We start from the raw sequence: 22,703 nt of genomic DNA on the forward strand, positions 1-22,703 counted from the left end.
CTTATAATGACTTCCTTCCTTCCTTCCTTCCTTCCTCTTGTCATACTCTTCTTCCTTCCTTGTGTCCTTTCTTTCTGCCCTTCTTCTGTTACTTGTTCACTTTCTTCTCATCCTTTTTGTGTCTTTTTCCTCAGTGTCTTCATGCTGTTCTTCCATGCAGTCTCACTGCCATTTTTTCATTAAAACCTCTCTCCCTTCTCTCATTCCTTCTTCTCTTCCTTCTGTCTTTTCATTGTTTCCCTCCTTGTTCGACCATTTCGGTCCTTCTTTCCTCCATTAAGTCCTGCCTGAAGTCTTTCTGTCCTTGTTCCAACCCTGCCAATCTAAATTCTTAGAGAATCTCTGTTTTATACAGTAAAATGACTGTGAAGGACGGAAGAAGTCTGGAAAAAGGAGTTAGAATTAAACTGAAACAAAGTTTTAAGGCTTTAATATTGTTTCACAGCACATCGCCTGCAGTGTGCAACCCTCTTCTGTGTCTGCGTACACCCGTTTTATGTCCTGAAAGGCTTTTACTGAGCAGCGGTAATTTCATATTCACATCATTTTGCGTCAGCCTTACCATCCTGGCTGATATGCGATAGGTCGGTTATGATCTTGGAGGGCTTTTTCCGCTTGTTTAGGGGGGCAGGTGTTCCCAGAGGCATGGCTGGAGGGAGAGGGAGAAACCATTCTGTTCAGTGACAATAAATGCTATCTATCTATCTATCATAGAACGTTACCCGCGGGTACAGAAATGCAGGACAGCATTCCTGCATTTGAAATTTACTAGGCAAGAAAAGAAAAAAAAAGAGCTTCAAAAGATGAAATGCAAGTCGCAAAGGATTCTGAGGAGAAGAGGAGGGTTAGAAAAGGTTTTAATTTACGACTGATCTCCACCAGCTTCTGAGCATAACTTAGGATCATTAGCACCATAACCTACCGCCAACCCCTGCAAGTTCGGCTCGAAGGAGATCAATGTAACACATTTGCAAGACAACACACGTCCCCCCTAGTTCTTCACACTCATGGGAAGTGTCAGAGACTCTGGATTCTTCGCGTTCCCCCGTGGGACGCACGTCTTCCCCCTCAAAAGAAACATTTAGCTCAATCTGTGCTTCAGCTTTTGTTTGGGGACACGAGATCTGTTCTCACATCCGACAGACTCAACGGAAGTACGCCGAGGTTCACCAAGGAACTTCTCATCAGGTTTTTCTGCAGGTAAAAACGATGGGATACTGTCCACAGTTTCTGATGCCGAGACCTTTCCCACCTGAAACTCCTGAACATTACTTTCCAGCCGTACCACCAACCCATTCTCTAATAAGCATCTTACTTTATCACATGTACCTAACGTTTTTACATTTCACATGCAGATTTTTATGTCCAAATGTCTGCAAACTCAGCCATAAACATTTTTCTTTAAGGTCCATGTTTAGTGGCAAAACATCACATCACATCTACTGGCTGTAACTGAACCCACTGCGGCTATTTTTAAAAGCCATTTCCAGCCAAGACATTTTAGCGACATGCAATGGCGTCATAAGGCTATCAAACGGGCTTGAAGCAAACTCCGAAGAACACAAAGCACACCTCCAGAAAATCAGCTGGAAGTGCCCATTTGAGACACACAAGGGTCAGAACTGGAGTGCTTGTTAATGAGGAGGATTTTTGATGCAGTGCGATAATTTCATGGTAGGAGAGCTGTGGAGATTTGGTGCCCACCTCTAAGGCGGCTCTGATAACACTATATAAAACTTCTGTTACAGTCAGCACATTCAGCTCTTTATTTAGCTTTTTAAAGCTTTACAAAGAAATCTTTTTCCCCCACCATCACTAGCCGAATAACCTGTGCAGCTTATGTTTGGGAAAACCATTTTGTTCTTTTGCCACTATGCAACATCCAGAGTTGAAAGGCTGCAGCTTTAGTCGAGTAATCTACAGAAAAAGAAAAAAGAAAAAACCAAAAGCACACCAACAGGTTTAGATCCACTCACCGGGATTCTGTTGTAATCCTGTGAGGAGAGAAGGACCTATAAATACCAAACAGAGAGGAAGATATTGATCTCAAACACAGAGGTACAAATCCCTTAGTGCCTCTGACCCCACGAATGACTGGACTCAGGTCCCGGAAAGTGCAAAGCAACACTCAGATACCAGATCTTGCAGAAAGGTTCAGTTGTGGGGGGGAGGACTGGCGGGAGGTTTGCAGGGGGTGCGGTAGGAGTGTTGATGTCAAGGCGGGGAGGAGGAGGCTGAAGTTAGGAGTGTGAATACGGAATGGAAAGGGGGTCATTAAGCCGGGGTGGAGAAGTCTCTCTTGGCCGGTCGAAATCGCTGATGGCGATATTAAAGGAACAAAATCATTCTTGCAGATGGCTCCGCAGCCTATATTTAGCTGCGGAGAACGAGGGGGAACAGGACTTCAGAGCCTCGGGGGGACTCTCAAAGAGTGTTTGGGGTGCGAAGAAAGACATGGAGGATAGAGGAGGGGTCTAAGAGTGAGTGCAGAGAGAGCAAGTCAAAGGTTAAGAACATGTGTGGATATACATGAAGGCCAAATCAGTTTGAGTTTCAAAGGACTGCTCATGTCCTTAACAGTCACAGGTAATTGTAGAATAATACCAACATCCAACATCACAAGCTCATCGGTTTCAATCGCAATATAAATCAGGGATGTAGAAACAGAGTCCTGAAAAAAATGTTTAAAAAAGTAGTAGATGTATCTTATTTCTTTCTTTCCAGGGAATTCTGTAATCGGCTGCACGGTGTCGCCGTTGCACACTGTTGCCTTGCAGCAGGTCACCTCCAGAGTCCCAGTCTATGGTCTTTGAATGTTCTCCATGAGTTCTCCCCAGGCACTCTGGCTTCCTCCCGTAGTCCAAAGACATTACTTTTAGGTCATTTGGTCTCTAAATTTTCCTTTGGTATGACTGTGTACATGAGTGGTTGTTTGTCCCGTGTGTCTGAATGTATCTCTGCGATGGACTGGTGACCTGCCCAGTGTGGACACTGCCCTTTTCCCCTGAGAACTGCTGGGGAAAATTTCTGGGAAAACTTACCCTTGATGGATGGATTGATTCTGCGACAGACTAGCGACCTGTCCAGGATGTACCCCGCCTCTCGCCCGGAACGTTAGCTGGAGATAAGCACCAGCACCCCTCCCGACCCCACTGAGGGACAAGGGTGTTCAGAAAATGGATGGATGGATGGATGGATTGATTCTATATACATGATTTTTTTTAAGTTGAAACTGATGCTGCACAAAACATCCATGAAATACATACGATCACAAACTTCAATGCATTTTACTGGGATAGAGCGATCTCATCCATTTTTTTAAGATTGCTATAAAATTACAAATCTGAGAATTGTCAGATTTCCAATAAGATTCAGGTCTGGATTTTGTAACAGTCCGTTCAAACTCTGGAAATGCTTTGATCTAAACCATTTTATTGCAGTTGGTTGCATGTTTACCGTTGTTGTCCTACCTGAGAGTGAACCTCCACAATTGTTTGCAGCAGATTTTCTCCCGGGATGGAAAGATGAGTCTCCCTTATCTGTTCTGAAGAAAAGCATCCATTCAGAGTAACATGTTCGATTTTAACCAGACATACTGTACCACGTAGGCTAAAAAGTTCAGTTTCCTGACCCAGTGTGTTCCTTGGCCTCACTGAGTCGCTTGGTCACCAATGTTCTCCAGCAAACAAATTTATTTTAAATTTACTTACACATCTTTGAACTATTTACTGAGATGACTTCCGAAGGTAATTGACTAGATGTTTTCTAATTGACTAGATGATTTCTAGATGTTTTGAAGTAAAATCTTGCAGGACTTCCCTTCAACTTCAAAATAGTGTGCTGCTAAAATTTTAATAAAATACACTGACGTCACTTGTTGTGAAGACATAATATTAAAGAAAATACTTTTAAAAGTCAGTGTAGAAAATAATATATATATATATATATATATATATATATGAAGAAAAATAATAATACATATTGAGTCTCCCCATGGAAACTGCAGGGTGTGCTATTTTCAAAAATGAGCTTCCCCAAAAACCTGACCCAGTTGTATTTTTTGCTCAGTTTAATTTTGGCTGTTACATTAACACTTAATTCATTATAGCCATGTAATTTCCCTTGTGCATAAATAGTATTTGGTTTGGATTTTGACAACTCTATTATTAGGCACAGTATGAGTGTAAATGGCAGGGGGCAGCGTGCATCTGTCTAGTGCCACAGCGCCACGCAGAGGCTGCAGTTCACGTTAGAAAGAGAATAAATGACTGAAAAGAATTTCTCACGATTTTTCCTATGATGACATTCCAAGTTGTATGTGAAAGACAGTTTTCTTTGGAATACAAATGTATTAAATAATGGTCACAGTAGTGTTTTTTTTTATGAAACAAACAATAAGTCAGTTTAAATCAACATACATATTTATATAATTTTATGTAATGTAAAATCTACCCATAAAATTAAACTAGAAATAAAGGCAAAAAAAAAAAAATTGCAATTGGTCAGTTGCATTGATGTGCACTCTGAACAGGAACAGCTATTATGATGGTATTGTCTTTGATTCATTCAGTACCTCTTTGTTTGGAGTTTCTCTGCATCACATGCCTTGACAAGACAATATTTGGTCGCTCTACCTGTTAAAGTTTCTTCGCACGTTTTAGTCTCATAGGACTTCTCTTTTTCAGAGGCGTTTTCAGGTGAGCCCAGCGATTTTCTGTAAGATTTACTTCTACTTCTGATGAGTATCCTTCAGCTACGGCTCCTGAGGAATACAGGAGATTATTGTCACACGTAGAGCACAAAAAGTCCTTATTGGATGGGTACACCATGGTTCTAAAGGGACGGATATGTTAGTTAAATTGTTTTAAAAGGCAATTTATTGTGCATTCAGAGATGGTTGTCTGATGCGTTTTGTGATTGTCTGATTTGCTATTTGTGTCAGTACAAGGAATTGAATCAGAACCTCAATCCCACCACAGGACATTTCGGAGGTCCAGCTCTCCTGTTATTGCATTAAGAATTAATGCAACTCCGTGTTGTAATAAATGTTATGACTTGTTGAAAAGACTCGTGAAGATTATGCTGACAAACGATAAAAGGTGCTCCAATAACATTTTGATATTACATTTTATGAGCCAACTGTGAGTATTAAAGCTGGATTGCTTGATGGTTGAGGTCAGTTGTTGTTCCGCATTATTTCCTGCAGAGGGCGGTATGGATGTGCAGTTCTTGTCCCCTTTCGTCGAGGAGTTTCAGATTTCAAACCTTCTGCGTGACTGAGACATTTCTGATGGGTGTTTGTATTTATTTCTGTGACTGTTTGGATATTTTATAGGTGTTTGAATACCTCCCCGATCACCGGCCCCCAAACGTTCATAAACCTGCATCATAGGTTATTTTAAAGCGGCTATGTTGGCTTCCAGATCCCAATTCTGGGTCTGAAGGCTGATCTGACCAGGACACACCACCCCATTTAACTTTCTCCCAATATCTCCAAATGGAAACTATTCCTTTGCTCCTTTAAGGACAGAGAGAGTACAGTTCATATTTTTATGAAAAGATTGTAGATCATGTTCAAATACTGTATGGACATACATCACCTTTTAAAACCTGCCATGGCATTTCTTTCCTTTTCAGTCACTGTTAAACTGATAAGTACATGTCTCAAAGTCATTAGTTGTATTTGTAATTTTATGTCTGAAGACTCATTTTAATTTCATATGTGTTGTTTTTGGGGGGGTTTTTTTCTTTAATTCTTCTGTAGCATTAAAAATAATCAAGTTAGGAACTGTGTTGATACAGTACAGTAAAATGTATGTTTAGGGACCAAAAGCAAGCTGAATGTAAGTTCATATACAGAACAACAGATAGTGGTGTGAAATCAGACATTTCAGACAACCAAAGTTCTTTCAAATCTAACTTTATTTCTCCAAAATATTTGCCTTTTCTTACTCAGTATAAACTCTAACTCAGAAAAAAAAATACAAACAGTTTCACACCTAATCTAACTATCCAGCTGCTTGAATAACATATTTTACACCTCAACATAACTATATGCAACATTTTAGTGTCTTTAGCTGTTTGTATTGTAAATACAAACATTAATCAGAAATTATATTTAACACAAGTAAAAAAAAAAAGAAGAAACAATTGTAGATATGCCTTACTTGCTTTCATCAAAACATTTCCATTACATTTCAGCTTTTTGTCACAACTATTGTGGGGAAAAAAAAGATACCAATAAAGCCTCCGTCTTCCATCTGTCAGTTCTTTAAGCTCCACCACATATTTATCTGATCATACTTCCCTGGCCATCCTGTTCACATCTACAGTCTGTGAGATTTTAATCTGTATGTAATGAATCAGAAGCCTTAATTTTAAAAGATGTGACCATGTCCATTTCAGACAAATGGACAACGATCTACCTAAGACTCCATTACATGTTATCGCCCTCTCGTCACAGCTGCTCTCATTCCTTAAGACCTTTTACAAAATTGAACAGCACTGACTTTCCATTAATTCCTCTAAGAATAAAAACAAAGTAAAATACACATCCTTTATATTTAGAATTTGTTTAATACAATTTAACAATGTACATATATCTGCAAACAACCACATTGCAAAATGAGTGTGTGTTGGTACCTGAATGGCATCTAAAATTAGCCATGTGATAAGTATTGCTCTAACTGTGCTCACATAATGTGACCTGTGCAAATGAGAAATCATTCCTTCCAGGCTAAAGTGAGCGTTAGGGTTTATATTTCTTCTAAATGAATGGCATAAACCTGCAAATGCCTAATCAAAACTAGGTCCAGGGTACTGCTTTACCCCATTAGCATCAAGGTATATGTCAAAAGCAAAGGTATATCTCAAATTCAGTGTTTTGAACATAGGTAAGTATTTGTTAATCTGAAGTTTTTTGAACTTCATAATGAAATCATTTCCTTTGGTAAAACATTGCCTAACGTTTTGTTCTTTACAAAATTTTTAATACCAAGGTATTAAAAATTAATTTTTTAATACCTTGGTATATCAACATATTGTAAAATGTTAAAAGAATTCCAAAATTAGTATCCTCAAAATCCTTATCTTTGTTTATGCAGCCAGCAAAAACTTTCCTTTTGTTATTTAAAAGGAAAAAATGTGCTTTGACTAAACAAAGAAGCAATTATAACAGTCGATTCTGATGGGTTTCATGTTGATAATTACTAACCCCACAGGTGCGTCGCCGTTTTAAAATGCTCCTGGTCTCCAGACATGGGGCTGCGCACCGCCCCTAGTGGCAACAAAATGTGGTTTGGGGGCCTGAACCGGGATGTTTTTCAGCGGGGGCAAAGATGCAAGAATGCTAAGTTCTGGAGCACTCTGAAACTGCTTGGCTGTCTGCAGCCCACTGGAGTATGAGGCTGGAGGGTAAGGTGTGGGGACCGAAGGAGGTACGGGGCATGGAATAGGGGTGGCAGAGAACTTTGGAAGGTTGGGTAGCCGTGTCGGTTGGGAGGAAGAAAAAACTGGTTTCGAAGTACAGACTGACTGGGGTGGAGCTGGAGCAAAGGCAATAGGAGGTGGGGATGTCATGCCTGAACGAGTCAAACGTTCTCCAAGGGTAGTAGCTGAGCGAGGAGCGATGACTTTAGGTGTGATAGTTGGAGCTGACATAGGTGTTGGGGTAGAGAAGCGCTTGATTTCATAAACGCGGGCTGTTTTGAGCGGTATTTGCCGAGGTGAGGTCAGTGAGCTTCCCACCATTGTTGTTGTGTAGTTGTTCTGCTGGGCCTGGTACGAAGGCATGGCTGACAGATTGGTGACACTGCCCCCATACTGGAACATGGCAGAGTTGAGCTGATAAGGCTGCCTCTTCATGAAATCCACGGCCTTGATGCCTTCCTTTTGGGAGCTTCCTCTTGCCTTGTTGTCTGGGTTGCCTGTATCTTTCTGAGGGCCTGTGGGAAGAGATGGGGCTAACAGCGGATTGTATCCAATAGGCGGAGGTGCACGGACGTTTGGAGAATATTTCCAGTGAGAGGGATGGGAAGAATTGACAGAGGAGTCAAACTGTTGAAATGTATTTTGCATGGCTACATCCTGCTGGTAAGGGGTCTCGGGTGGGGTGTCGACTACATACATACCCATGCGGCTCTGTCTTTTAGCAAACAATTGAGCCCCTTTGCCCCCAGCTTGAAGAATCTGTGGGGTCTCATGAATGACCCGAGGTTTTGGTGCAACTGGGGGTGGCACCCTTCCTGTGCCAGCCTCACCACTTTCCTCCTCTTCATAGACATCGTCAGCAGTTGTTTGGCCATACTTGTGTCTGGTGGACCTTTCATCTAGGTTCTGAACCAATGATAATAAGTCAGGATTTGGGGATTTCTTTACCACTTCTGGCACATTAAACATAGGTTTAGGTTTGCCACTACGCCGTCTTGCTTCAAGTAAGATTCCTGTACGACCTGTCGGGCCAGGAACAGAGGTTGCGACAACAGCTTCAGGCTTTGTGATTACAGATTCTTGAGTAACTGATGGTATGGAAACTTGTGGAGCTGGTGGCTGAGCCACTGGCACTTGGAGTGGAGCCACTGGCACTTGGAGTGGAGCCACTGGCACTTGGAGTGGAGCCACTGGCACTTGGAGTGGAGCCACTGAGGCAATTGGATCAGGTGAGCCATTAATTTGGGACAAAGGAGGAACAGGAACTGATGCTGTTTGTGGAGGTCTAGGTCCTGAAGGCACAGACACTGGGGTCATAGTTGAAAGTGGAGAATGATGAACACCACTTAATCCTGGTGATGACTGCATTGTTTCAAAAGGGGCAGAAAGAGCAGGAGTGTGAATAGTAACAGGAGCTTCTGGTGTAAGGGGTAGGGAAGCTTTAGGAAAGGAGTAAGGCAGGGGAACCACCGGTGGAGGACCAGGGGGTTGCTGTGATGTTATGGGTGTTGTGTTATTGGCTACGTCAGAAGCAGTGGCAAATGGTGGGGTCACAACAGCTGCTGAGGCAGGTCGCTGTGTCTTCTTTGAGACAGCTGGTCGAAACGTTACAGGAGCAGTTGCGGCTCGAATGCTGATGAAGCCAGGGGTAAAAGGACGTGCTGTTCTGTTTAGAACATTGCTTGCAGGCAGTTCAGGCAACGGGGTTTCAGGAGGGGGTGCAGAACTGCTCAGAACTGTAACCAAGGCTGTGGCTGGCTTGGGTGCTACAGGAGGAGGTGCCATCACCATGCTAACTGCACTCACTGTAGAGTTAGGTAGGTTCCCTTGAGGTACTGCATGGGGGGAATTAACAATTTGAGACTGAACTGCCTGTGCAGGTGTAGGACCAGATGGTGACTGTTGAGGTCCTTGTGTCGGTTGCACTTGTGCAGGAATTTCAAGATGCAATGGATGCATCTGACAATGCTCCTGTACTTGAGATTCAAGGGGTGCATGAGAATGTGCTGCCTCTCCTTTCTTTGCAAGTTCATCCACTCTTTTTCTTTGCTGCTCAAACAACTGTGCACCCTTTCCTACAGTGTCACTCAAACCAGGATTCAAAGCGTTTTCTGCTCCGACCTCACGACCTTCTGTGCCTGCCGTCGCCCTCTTTTCCAGCTTATCCAGGTAGTCGCTATCCCAAGTTGGATCTGGGGCTCCAGAGAAGCCCTCCTCATCAAACTCAGATTCGCTGCCAGGAAACACTCCGTCATCCTCTTGTGAGTCCTGAAACCTGTCTTCATCTACACTCCCAAAGCTTGTCAGAGTGTATTTCTTTGAGCGCTGTCTTCTTTTCTTGAACATCAACACTCCTTTGGAGTGAGGGTTCGGCGCATCTGTCAGCAAAGAGGCAATTGTCCTACACTTGCTCTTGGCTTCCTTCACTTGCTTGTCCTGAAGTGTGTCCCCTCGATTCAGTTCTGCAGAGTATAAAAGTATAAATATTAGGAACATCAGATTAAGTGTAATGAATCTCAGAAAGATTTAACCTTTAAACCCATAACTGATTCTGACATAAGTATCTAAAACTGTCCTGACCAAAATGTCTTTATCAGGTATCTATCTCTGGACTTGCCATGGAAGCACTTCCGGAAAAAATTCCAGGCAGGTCTTAAACTCCCCAATTTAGCTGGGGAAGGATACATTTGCACATTATTAGACTCATATACTCTCTATGTGGGAAAAACATGAATTGCGGTGATGTGAACGTTAAAGGATAAGTATCACATTTGATTGAACTTGGCACTGTAATAATAACAATCATTAGCAACTTTATTCTGCTTCCTTAGAAGTAATTGTCATCTGAATAGTATTCTTAATTTGTCTTGGCTAAGGTAGGACAGTATATTTAAACCTGAACCTTGTGATGACTTAAGGGATTTCTCAGAGTAAATTCATTTAAGTTCTTAAGAACAGCTGATTGCACAGCTCAGTTGTTTATGGCTTATTTCTATGGATGGACAATTTGAGCAGATTTTCTCCAACTGTATTTTATTATGCCCTGTTGCCGACTGAAATGTTGACATTTGCAACAAAGTTGGAGAAATAGTTATTTGTGTCGTCTCTTCTTTCATATTTTTGGCTCCATTTTAGAAATCCTAACCCTAAGAGTAGGAAAAATATGGCTCTTCGCATTGCCACTTGACTCCTGAAAGCAGCTGCAGAGGCTTTTCATTGCTCACAGATTGATTGCTGGGTTTTTTTTACAGACATAGCTTGAGATAAATATAGTAAACTATAGCGTCTATATTTTGTTTAACAGGTTAGACTAACTTTTATTTCTCTGTTCCACCATAGAGGAAGGTTGAATCTTTTAATTACTTGGAGATTCTCAGGTAAAATTTTAAGAGTGGAGGTAAAAAATAAAATAAAATGTGCTCATAGTATCTGATGTGAGACAGGAAAATGATTCTTGATCTAGCTTGGAGTGCAAGTCTATACCAGTGGCCCTCCTCAGCTTTACTTACTAGCTTGCTTAGCCTTCTCCATGTAGGTTGTCGTAAGTTCCTCATCAATGGGTTTATTCACAGGACCCACCATGGGCACAAGCTGGCTGCGAGAACCCAACATCAGAGCCTCCTTTGCCCTCTCGGGGGACACCAGCGGCACATTGGCCAGCTCTAGAAATCCACTGTCTTCCTCCTGTCCTCCATCCCGTGGCCCCTGGTCGTCTGCTGAGGAGATGATCGAGGAAGTTTCAGTGGATGTCTGGGAGGACCACATCCCTGGACCTGGCGGTTTGTAAACAACCTCTTTCCTTGTGACCCCAGGAAGGTTGCCTCCTTCATCTCCATTTCCTCCACGTCCTTCTAGTGAACGAGGGAAAGCCTGGGCATCTGGAGCACTGTCGTAGCCGCTCATCTCCGACGTCTCCCCTCCTTCGGGAGATGTCCTTCCCGGTGGTTTCCCGGAGTTGGAGTTGCTGGGGCTTCTGCGTTTCTGTCGCCTTTGCCTTTCGTAACCTGCCACATCTGCGTCGCTATCCGTCTCCCCGTAATAAGCTTCGCTGCCAGGTGGGGAAGTTAATCCACTGGTCAAGGAGGAGCGACTGCGGTGGACCTCTCGGACAGGCGCGTGGTGGGGTTGGGTTGGTGACATGGCTTTTAGAGCAGCACGGTACTCTTTATCTATCCGTGGAGACGGGGCACGGGTGACAAGGACAACAGATTGAAAAGCAGCAGGCGCCCTGTGAACAATTAAAGTTGTTATCCCAGTGGTCTGGTAATGGAGGCTCACTTTTTGAAATCTCAGTACAGGCAACAGTAATATTTGAATGCATTAGTGTTTTTTGCTGATGTTTTCAGAGATATATGGCTTTTTTTCTTTACAGGTTCTGAACTGCATGGCAGTAGTCTTATAACGTTTCTCCCCAAAGCAAAGTTCTGCATTAATTAGGCACAGAAAGGACGACAAGGTCAGGTTCAAAGTCATCATCACAAAAATGTTCACTGACATCTAAATGTAAACAATTTAAAAGTGGTCGCAGTTGATCAAATGTGTTCTTATTTAGGTTAAATCAGGACAGTACATACTGGCTAAAGCAAGCCTAGTTTTCAATACACATTTTTCTGGGTTAAATAGAGACAAGTTGCAAGCAACATTAAAAAGATGCCCATAGTCAGCCATCATTTAGAGTGTTGGTACACCATTACCTTCTGACTAGGATGTTTAGTATCCCCGGGGAGCTGTCGATGAGGTTCATGGCCTGGGCATGGGAAAGAGATCCACATGGTTCTTCATTGATAGATACCAGCTCATCCGCCTCCCGCAGTCCAGCCCGGCAGGCCTTGCTGCGTTTACGCACCTGTAAAGGAGAAAGGATGTTATACAGATCTTGAATTTTGATTGATTACAAGCAAATGTGGCTTTTTTATGTTTAAGGGATAAGCCTGGGGCAACTCTCTTAAAACACGTTCAAGTGTCTGACATCCCATCCTTAGGGCAATCTGGAGTCTACATACAACATCTGAATACAAACCGGAAGAAGATTTGTCCAAAACAAATCTTCTCATTATGCTGGTCAAATTATTAATCGTTTGTAATGTGCAGATGTGAATGGACTTCCCAGTATATTTTCATTTTTACTTAAAAATCACTCTAAGACAATTCTAAGGTGTAAGGATTTGGTTTGAAGGACCAATGTTTCTGTCACATGACAATGCTTCTATCTTTTGTCAGGGCAGTTTATTGAAAAGGTTATTATTTCCCTGGGATCTCGAGGTTTTCACAGCTGAGATTGGAAATAAAAGGTTGACCTGAGCTGTGCTTCTTGTCCTGACTTGGTTTTTGACAGTGACTGACAGGAAACAGATTCTGGCAAGACAGCCTGGTCTTGCTGTGGACAAATGCCACAAATTATAACTCGAGTGGCAGCACTCACACACACTTTGGCAGGGAAATGTCAGCCAGAGGCCATCTTCATGGGGTTCTTTTGCTATTTGTGCCTGACAACTACAAAGACCAAAATGTTTAGCCCACAGAAAACTAACATGTTTCTTTGTAGATTTTTTTAAAAATTTTTTTTAATTTTGACAACTTTTAAAAAGTAATTTAGCGCTTCTTTCACTAAGTATCTTGTATTTAAATGCGGCCTAAGGCCTTGGTTTCCCTAATTAGTTTTTTTCAGCTATTCTGGTTTGCCTGTAATGAAATCCCACCTCCCCATTTAGCTAAGCCTTTCAAAGTGATCTGTGCCGACTTGTGGCCCAGGAAGTCAAGTTATTTGTTCAGTCAGTCACCTTGTGGTTGCAAATCATAACACTCATAATATCCCTGCATGCCTCCTTGCATGCACCACATGAAACGACACAGAAATACACTCGGTCTTATAAATACGCACACAATTACCTGCATGCAGGCTCACAATCACAGACCCAACTCTGACATACTGAAACTCCAGGCTGCTCCACCTGTTTGAAACCATATAGTACAAGACCTGACAAGCGACGATTGTGCCTCGTTGCTTGCAGGGGTGAAGGAGTAGGCGGTTTTGGACGGTCAGTCAGATCAGCTGTCCACTACCATAAAGGTCATCCGTCTGCAATATTAGCCAATAATTTCAAGCAACGCCTCATAAAATATGCTTGGAAAGGCAAATTGAGAATATTTCCAGTGTAATGGAAAGGAGTTTTTGGATGGGTTAATGGGAGCAATGTTTTTAAAATCTTCACTGAGGAGAACGTCTGGATATCTATATATCTTACACTTTAGGATTACCTGGCAAAAGGATATATAAAGCAAAAACAAAAACAAAAAACACTATCTGAGTCAGACCAATAATAATAATCAGGTATTTAATTTTAAACCCAAAAGTAAAAGTTTATTGGATTTTTATTTATTACATATGTTACAGATAACTCATAAAATGACTGACAAGCATATCTGATTAATGCTAAATGATGAATGAGGAACGATTTTCATTCATGAATGAGGATGGTTTCTATGTGTTTTTCTATGTGTTTTTAGATTCATCCAGTGACTTTCTGATAAAAGTTTATCTAACCCACTCCGTGATTTCTGTACTGAATTTTTATAGAGGAGGAACTTCGAGGAAATTAGAATAAGACTAAACTCAGATCGATTCGAGTATGCCAAAATTAAAAAATCCCCGCTTTTCTTGTAAAGTTTTTAAAATTCTAGAAAAATGGATGAATTGCTTTGCCTAGTCCAGAAAATCAAATTTTAAATAAAGACCAGCATTCTTTTTGTTCCCCATCCATGTTATTTTCTCACATTAATCAAACAAATTTCATTTACTATGACTTGTGCACAGATATGTGGTGTTGCATTTACAGTTTTGACCTCATGTTAAAAACCTCCAGTGCAACATTACATGCAAATAAATAGAAAGCCGGTTCTAAGGTTCTAAATTTTAACTTTGCATAATCTGCTAAAGCTTTTTAACGAACGTACATAGTTGAAATATTCTAACACTCTGAAGTGCAAGATTAGACTCTGCCTAATCGATCATCAATCCGTCGCTGCATGAAGCCTCTTCTTAAACCAAATCATGACTCATGTTCAGGCCCAGCACCAACCTGCACAGCAGCCAATGTTCCACTTCAGCTTTGTTCACAGCTCTTTAAATCAGTGCCAGATATATCTCAGCTACTGTTGCAGCATGACTTCATTCACACTCCAAGGTATAGTTTAAAACTTTTTTTTTTTTTTCCCAGCAAAGCAAAATGTAACGGATTTCGCTTCCCCTTTCTGGGTCACCTGCTTACCTTCGCCACTTGGAGCGGTTTCTGATGCTCCATGCCTCCCTGCAGACGAAAGCCCCATGGCGCCCCACCGGACAGGGTGATGATCACTTCTTCTGCAACCATTGTTCTGTCTTTTTTCTTTCTTTTTTTTTTAAAGTTTTTTCTTTTCTTGTTTATTTATCCGATATTGTTTGCCTTTTATATTTTTTATCTGAGGGTGGCCCCTCAGTGCTATGGCTCCATGGTTAGCAGTCAGGGCCCCCTCGTAGAGCTCTGACCTGCTGTTCTTCTGGCGGACCGTCTGCCGTCTGAGCTCCACGGCCAGTACTCACACCTGCACACACACGCACACACACACCCCTCCTGTGCCATCCACCCATACGCAGAGTGCTGCCTCCATCTTAGCTTCAGTAGAGGGGGGAGGAGAGGGAAAGGGATACATGATGTGTGCGTGTGTGTGCGTGTGTGTGTGTGTGCGTGTGTGTGTGCTTGGAGGGAGGGGGTGTCCTGACGCTGCTTACCCTGAAGAATGTCTGCCCCAACCGAGCGAGGGGACGGTCCAGCCCAACACTTGTCCTGTCACTCAGACCCATGCCTCTGGGTTGATGATAGCCCCTCCAAAAATAGGACCCTGACACCTCTTCTGCTCCACTATCTTCTCTGCAGACCAAGGTAAAGTTAGCATTGAAACCATCCTAATGGTGTTGCATTTCTGACATTGAGGCCATGACGGATCCTTCAGTGTGCCCTCTGCCAGTCTCTCAAATCTCACGTCTGAGGCTCGCGGCGAAAGGGCACACTAATCCCGGACAATTACGTTCAAATAGTTTTTGAAATGATGCCAAAGGGTGCTGATAGAAATGAGTGATGTTGAGAAATTGCAGACTGATTGTGTTTCTGGGCCCTTTCACTTCATGTCACTCTCCTTGGACACTATCAGTTTCTACAGGTGTTTTCTTGTGTGTTTCAAATATCAGAGTGGTGCCTTGTGTAAAAAAAAGAAAGGAGGTTTTTTTTGTACATCCATACTGCAACAAATAAGCACAATAAAACCCAAGATTATCAGATTTTGACCATGTTAATGCTGAAGTTGTGTGAAAGTGTGTTTTGGCTTTTGCACTGCTCTCTTTGTGTAAGCATGATTTATGGAAACATGCGGTTAGATTAAAATTAATTTTCAAGAACAGAAAATGTTTTCGACTTTACTCTAAAGTTATATTTCAATTTATTCTCTTCCGATTTTCATCCTAAAAAAAAAGTAAAGTAATTGATTAATGAAAAACAAAATGGAGAAAACTTAAATAAATCTAAGTGTGCAGACTTTTTCTCGGAGGACTTGGCATTAGAATAAATTTGTTTGTGAAGGTTACACTGCTATTACCAATGAGGCATATATTGATAGCTGCTCCGTTTTGCAGCCGTGCTCTGCACCTGTCTCCAGACCTCAGGACGGTAACCAAGATCAGCCCCGGGTCACATACACTCTAAAACATGACAGTCCGCTTGTCATAGTCTGTTTGCTTTTTGTTTTCAGAAAAGCGTTCAACCACACTGGACTGCATGACAAGAGATTTTTTTTGTATGAATTCACCAAAAAGCGCTACGATATTCAGAATTAAGATGGGGAAAAAACAAAAAACCAAAAAAAAACTTCGTCCTCCTACTCCCCCTACTGGTCAAGAATAGAATAACTACTTGTCAGCTCATGTTCCTCTGCTTACTTCTGAATAATATGGTTGTTTATCATACAGTACTTTCAGCATTGCTTCTGCATCTTTTATTAGATTTCAAGTGAAAGGCAATTCTAGAAGAAACCTTGTTGGAGGCTGTGGAAAGCTTTTTCACACACCTGTAGGAGAAACTGAGGGAAGGTGTAGAAATGTAACAAAATGTAGCTGCAGCTTATGACCTTCACTGTATTTCCATAATATATCAATTCAGGCTATAAAAAAAAAACTTTTAGTATATTCTATTAGTTTTTAGGGTTGGTGCTTCAGTTTCCAGTTACTACTTTTACATTCTTGAATCTAGTCAAGCTTAAAGCCATAGGTCTAAATTACCAATTTGGGTCCTCTAAAAGTCTGCTAACACCTTGTGCATGTAAACACTAAAATTCACACACACACTGTGTCTAGGAGAGAAAAAACATCTGCTGCTTGTTTTTCACAAAAGTCCCATGCTTACACCTAAAAGCTGCAGTGTAGATATTTGCTTTATCCACATTTAGGAAGTTCAGCTCATTAAAAAAAAAAAAAATAAATAGCAGTACCATTCAGTTTCAAGTTCTCATTAGTATACATAAAATCCAAATAAGCTTCCCACACCATCGTTTGTAGCTTTTCTTTCTCCTTAAGTGAGTTATTAATTTACTGAATCTTAAATGTCCCAAAGGGCTTTTGCTGGTGTGATTATGACAGCAAAGATGATACTGTGGAGCTACATGAGAGGTTTCCTGTCACGGCCACAGATCATTAGTAAATACATTCGACTGCCTACGCTGACTTCAACAGCTTATTGGTCATAAAACCTCAAATAGGAGGTTGAAATACTCATTTCAGGAGCAGCACAACCACCTTGATGTCATGTTTCAACCCGAATGGGAGCAGGGCGGAGGCAGACGCATGATAGGAACTGAAATTAGTGATGAAACTGAGTAAACTTACAGAACATGAGGGAAGGAAGTAATGGAAGAATCCAGCAGTACACCAAAAAGCCTATAGCTTGTGGAGATGTGATTGTGGGACCAGGTGAGCACAATCAATGAATAAAGAACAGCTGCGGAAGACGTTAAGCTTGCTACTGAGAAAAGGTGAAATAATGGACACAGAAGAAACTGAAACAGAGGAAACGGAAGATCAAACTAATCAAAAACTAAGGATTGATACCTATATAGGAGTCCAAACAATAACACACAGAAAAGGACAACTACTAAGAAATTCAGCACAAATAAATTAACCACTACTGAGAGACACCAGTTAAAAAAACAACAACAAAAAAAGACCTAAACTGAGAACCAACATGCAAACGCCCAAAGATTGTGACACACTGGAGAAAAACCGTGAGCTGGTTTCGCCTTTGACCAATCTGGGCTTATTCAGAGCGGTCTCTTGTGCAACATATTTCTCAGACAGATGGTCCCAATTGTTGTTTTCGTGTGTGAGCTCAGATGAGTGTGCAGGCATGTCCGCCTGACTCACCGGTGGTGGCAGCGTACGCAGGTTTTCGGCGGCCACCTGGCTCAGTGTCTGTCTCAAGCAGCAGATGCTACGTGAACACTTCTCTCCCCGGGCTGTGGGAGTCCTGGGAGGGGTGCAGGTCAATCTGGGCACAAACCAGGGTCACGAGTTCAACACATGACAGGGAGGCAAACTGGAAGCATCAAACAAACAAACAAACAAACAAAAAAAACGTCAGTATGAGGCCGGGGGTGGGGGGGATGGTTGCAAGCACTCCAGAGATGCCTCATGTTGTTAATTAAACTAATCTGATGAAATGAGTGACAAAGGTATTTCTACTTTTAAATAAGACAAACACTGATTTAGTGTGTTAACCATTTATATGGGCTGATGAGTTGGCCTATTAGAGACTTCACAAGGAGGAAAAAGGAAGAAAAAAATATTGTTTTCAAAACCTAAATATTGTGGTATAATAACCCTTGTCATGGGTTTTGAGTTTCAACATATTTTTGGGTCATTTTGACTTTAAGCAATGGTCAATCTAACCCAACCTCTGGGTAGTTTCCATAACCCAATATTCTGGGTCAAACCAACTGATTTGAGTGAAAACAACCAATTTATACGATCCCAATTTGACCCAAGCTCTGGGTTCTTGGGTTCTTTTTAACCCAGCATTCTTTAGTGTGCAGTCACCGATTGAACTAATAGCATGCAAGTGTATTTTCTTTAACAAGACAGAGAATATTGGACTTATAAACATCATGCTATACTGTAAAACAAAAATATCTTTTCATGGTTTTGTTAAAATTCTGTAATTATAAGAAAAAACAGATGTTTTGGTTTCAGTTAACAAAAGTGCTTGCAGTACTTTTTAAATCCCCTTGGTGTCTCTCTCCACTATCTGTGGCTCGGTAAAAAAAAAAAAAAAAAAAAAACACACACACACACACACACACACACACACACACACACACACACACACACACACACACACACACACACACACACACACGCACTTGTGATTCATGATGTTGTTTTCATTGCATCTAAGCCAGCATGATGCTGCTGACGGGAGACGTCTGATAAGATGAAATAACCTGACCGTGAAGCCGCTGTGACAAAGTGGGAGAAAAAGTTTCTTCAAAGTTTAGCAGTGGCCTCTACGGCGTGAGCGGTCCCCTCACCCACTTGGCCTCGTCTCTGCCAATCCATCACAGAGTGAGGCGAGGAGAATAGGGAGTGGATAGAGTTTCTGCTGGCTGGAAGATGATCCTCAAGTATTTGAGGAGAAGCCGGGCTACGGTCTCCGTCAGCGTCACCTTCAAGTCTGATGGGTGTCTGTGTGATGCATCAGACTCTACTGTCCGTCTAAGAGGAGACAAATTTGACCTTGGCCATCCGTAAGTCTTAGATTACACAACGTATAAAAATGGTGGGGACAGAAATTTAAGTTAAATTTAATTTCAAGCAATTTCAAGCAAAATTAAACCTGCTGACAGTTATATCAGAGGTTTCAGATGCTGTTTGAAGTTTGTTGCAGAGCATCAGACGAGAAACAAAAACTAAACTGGCCGGGCAGGGAGGGAGAAGATTAGAGAAACAACCGAGACGTAACTCTGGAGGAGCTGCACACACACCAACAACTCAGGTGGGAGAAGCTAACACTCATCGTCCACTCCACAAATAAGGCTGCACATCATTCTGAACACCCCACTGCCATTGTGAAACATGGTAGTGGCGCCGTCATGCTGTGGGTAAGGAGACAAAAAGAAATAAAGACATGTTAGAGGTGACTTTAACGTATACCACTCCATAGATTTTTATTTGCTGAAAAAATAAGACCATCAAGTTTGTGGTTTTTAATGAGACCAATGTAAAAGATTCAATGGATATAAATACCTCTGAAAGACAATGGGATCTGTGAATATCAATAAAATTATATTGCTTTTGCTGTGTTTACTGACCACTAAGGGATCAGCTTACAGTGAATGTAGGATTCACAAAGGCTCCAGAAATCCCTCTCATGTTGGAATGTGGCTAAAAAAGTAAAAAATAAAAAGCCTCAGTCCAGTCACAAAAAGGCACAGACGTCCTCGCTCACCTTTACTACAGCCTCTGAGTGACTCATTCATTCATTGTCATGAATAAATCACACCCTTCCACTCTGCTGTGCTGGCACGAACAAACACAAACGTGCAGACGCACACCGCTGTTGGTCTTGAATTCATAAAACGAAGGCCTCCTCTTTGCTGCGATCCAGGAGAATGAAAACTTTTACGAGTCTGCCATTCTTCTTTTTTTTATGTGAAAGGTGCTTTAAAAGTAGAAAAGAGAAATGCTTTTTTTCTGGCACAATCGTTCGTCACCATGAGCTTTAAAAACTCGGCTCCACAGAACAGAAAACACAGAGACCATGTATATTGTTTTCTACCTTCTCAGCTCAGGTAGTTGTTGAAAAAAGTACAATCCCTTGGTGTACACCTAAAGAAGACTTTTGCCACTTTCCATTTTCAACACTCCCCAATCCTGCACTCTCCTGGTGACTCACGTCTCCCTACATTTCCCTTAGGTGCACTGATGGCTAAACCCCTAAACCCCAATACCCATACAGCAAGGATGGGTGCTGGGTGTTTATTCCTTTTTTTTTTCTTTTTTTACGTTGCACTCCCTAAAGCCTGTCTGATCCCTAATTTTTCCAACCTTCATCTTGTTTTTGTCGTGCCTTTAATGCCCTGTGTTCCTCTCTTGTTTGCTCTCATTTCCCACCATCTCCCAGTCTTACGTATCGTCACCTTTCCCGATCTCCCGCTCTCACTTTGGGGAGAAAAGGTCTGTGAAATTTCCCACAGGGTTAGGCAACACGAGTTTGCTTCTCCGGCGAAGGAAATGGACTTGCGTCCGAGGCATTGATTTCTTCCAGGCATAATGGGAAGGAGATGGCGGTGAGGTGAGGGCTAAGAGCCCAGTGGTCGATACATATTCTCATCACGATGCCTGATGTTCCCCTGATAGGTTTCAGTGACCCATACAGTGTGGGCGGCAGTTCTGATCAGGTAACTCTATTAATTTTGTAGAACAAAGCCACGAGGTAAAAAAAAAAAAAAAAAATGACAGAGATTATTTGATTTTCATAATGGATGTGGGCAATAATTTGAAACATGCAGTGCGGGAAGTTAAAGTGGGGATGTTAAATGTGTCTCGTTAGTGAGAATGGCAGCCCTGAATACAATGAAAGAAAGACCCGGTCAAAATTGTTAGCTGCTATGCTAACAATTTTGATGGTTGGGGAAAAAATTTTTTATATATCTTCTCTTCACTGTTTCCTAAAATGGTGACATTGCTGATGCAGGTTTGTGGTGAATGTGGAAACATCAACCTAATTTCAAAAAATAACTTAATGTGATAGTTTTTGGATTTTTAAAGATTTTGTTTAAAGGACTTTTCTCACCCATAGTCTCTAACTCTATTGATGTCCTTCTTTTGTCCAAATCCAGATTCATTTGTTCTGGAAGCTGAAGCTAATGGCCAAAGAGGACTTAGACGTATAGATATTCATGTGAACATTCATTTGAACTATTAATCCTGCTTGCATTTAGAGGTTATTTACACCAAACGTAATAATATTTCATGCAGGAAATGGAGGCAGAAGGCAGCATGCCATTAACTATGTTCCTGATGGAATATGTAGTGTTTCCAGTCAGCAAAACTAATGAAAAAGGTAAATAATAATTCAACTTCCTAGAAAAGAGAATGAATCCTCAGAGCAGTGGACCCCATTTCAGCAGATTTTAGTAATGTTAAGACAACTGAAAGTGGAACATATTTATATTCGCCATGTGCAGTGACTTTGTGGCAGACGTTAATCATCACAATGCTGTGCTTCACACATGAAGCTCATTGGCAGGGCACCACCTCTTGCCTTTTTTCCTGTGTAAATCATTAGTGACCTCTGTGTAAATAGTATAAATGTCAATAAAACAGCATTTGCTTTTACGAGACATTTTGAGACAGGAGTTGTTTTAAGACTTAGATGCCCACTTTGATCTTGGTTCTTCTAAGGCTAGCTGTTAGCTTCAGCTACTGGACCAACTAATCTGGATTAATGCTAAATGAAGACGCCAAAAACTACTGTCAGGAAGATAGTAGCTTCATATAGCACCCCTTCATGTTTAAAATGTATTCTTTGTTTGTTTATTTATTATTATTATTATTGTTATTATTATTAGTGTTGTTGTTGTTGTTGTTGTTCAACTCCACTAAATGTTTATTTTCAGACTTTTAAAGCTGAATTTTGATGGCGCAGCGTAGATTCCTCTCAGCTGTATTCAGATTATGATACGATTTGTAGATGTTTTTCTGCTCCTCAGCCTCCTGTGGATCTTTGGCAGTCAAATATGAATTCTGACTTGCCTGCCTGGCAGTCCTACAAGTAGCCTAGAAATATTTTTTGGTCTCCCTGACCTCAACTTGACCTCCTACGTCGTTGCAAACTGCCATTTTCCGAGTGCAACAGAAACTGAGCAAACAGCTGAAACGACCATAAACCTCCATTACCGTCCTTTTTTTTTCTATCAAGATTGCTCTTCAAAGTTGGACTGACTCTTCACCAGCTTTTTTTTTTTTAGAACATGTATTTGAATTGTTATGGGGAATGATGAATTGCAGGAAGTAATGTAACGGGGGTGAAAGGCCATGACTTAACTACTTATGTTTTTCAAATGCCATTTTATCTGAAACATTTTTTCTTGATTATTGTCAGTTTGTCGTATTGTTGCATGTATATAAGGATTTTTATATACACACAGTTTACAGCGTACTGTAAAGTAGATTTAAATAGCAATAATTTTACTTT

General features: G+C 41.4%; 1 protein-coding gene and 1 long non-coding RNA gene across 3 annotated transcripts; both read right to left on the bottom strand.

The window, feature by feature from the left end:
• Positions 1 to 612: 612 nt before the first annotated feature.
• Positions 613 to 2,402, bottom strand: LOC107836128 (uncharacterized). The gene is made up of 2 exons (XR_001661979.1): positions 1,977 to 2,402; positions 613 to 649 (listed from the first exon to the last, which is right to left on the bottom strand). It is a non-coding gene; the product is annotated as an uncharacterized LOC107836128 (long non-coding RNA).
• Positions 2,403 to 5,903: 3,501 nt separating this feature from the next.
• LOC103137426 (synaptopodin 2-like protein) lies at positions 5,904 to 15,025 on the bottom strand. Of its 2 annotated transcripts, XM_016671027.1 has the most exons (5): positions 14,697 to 15,025; positions 12,123 to 12,274; positions 10,938 to 11,656; positions 8,643 to 9,890; positions 5,904 to 8,579 (listed from the first exon to the last, which is right to left on the bottom strand). In XM_016671027.1, exons 1-5 carry the CDS (start codon positions 14,796 to 14,798, stop codon positions 7,234 to 7,236), a joined length of 3,567 nt encoding a protein of 1,188 aa, XP_016526513.1. In that variant the 5' UTR covers positions 14,799 to 15,025; the 3' UTR covers positions 5,904 to 7,233. The 2 variants fall into 2 exon arrangements, with proteins under 2 accessions (XP_016526513.1, XP_007551220.1); XM_007551158.2 differs by having other exon boundaries at positions 5,904 to 9,890.
• Positions 15,026 to 22,703: the final 7,678 nt, after the last annotated feature.

The sequence above is a fragment of the Poecilia formosa genome, unplaced genomic scaffold, assembly GCF_000485575.1.
Source record: "Poecilia formosa unplaced genomic scaffold, Poecilia_formosa-5.1.2 Scaffold40, whole genome shotgun sequence".
NCBI lineage: Eukaryota > Metazoa > Chordata > Actinopteri > Cyprinodontiformes > Poeciliidae > Poecilia > Poecilia formosa.

Coding starts and splice junctions, on each gene's coding strand:
- LOC103137426 (XM_007551158.2), bottom strand. CDS start 14,798: ATGGTTGCAGAAGAAGTGATCATCACCCTGTCCGGTGGGGCGCCATGG. Junction 12,275..14,696: donor AACCGCTCCAAGTGGCGAAG/GTAAGCAGGTGA, acceptor TCTCCTTTACAG/GTGCGTAAACGCAGCAAGGC. Junction 11,657..12,122: donor CTAAACATCCTAGTCAGAAG/GTAATGGTGTAC, acceptor AATTGTTCACAG/GGCGCCTGCTGCTTTTCAAT.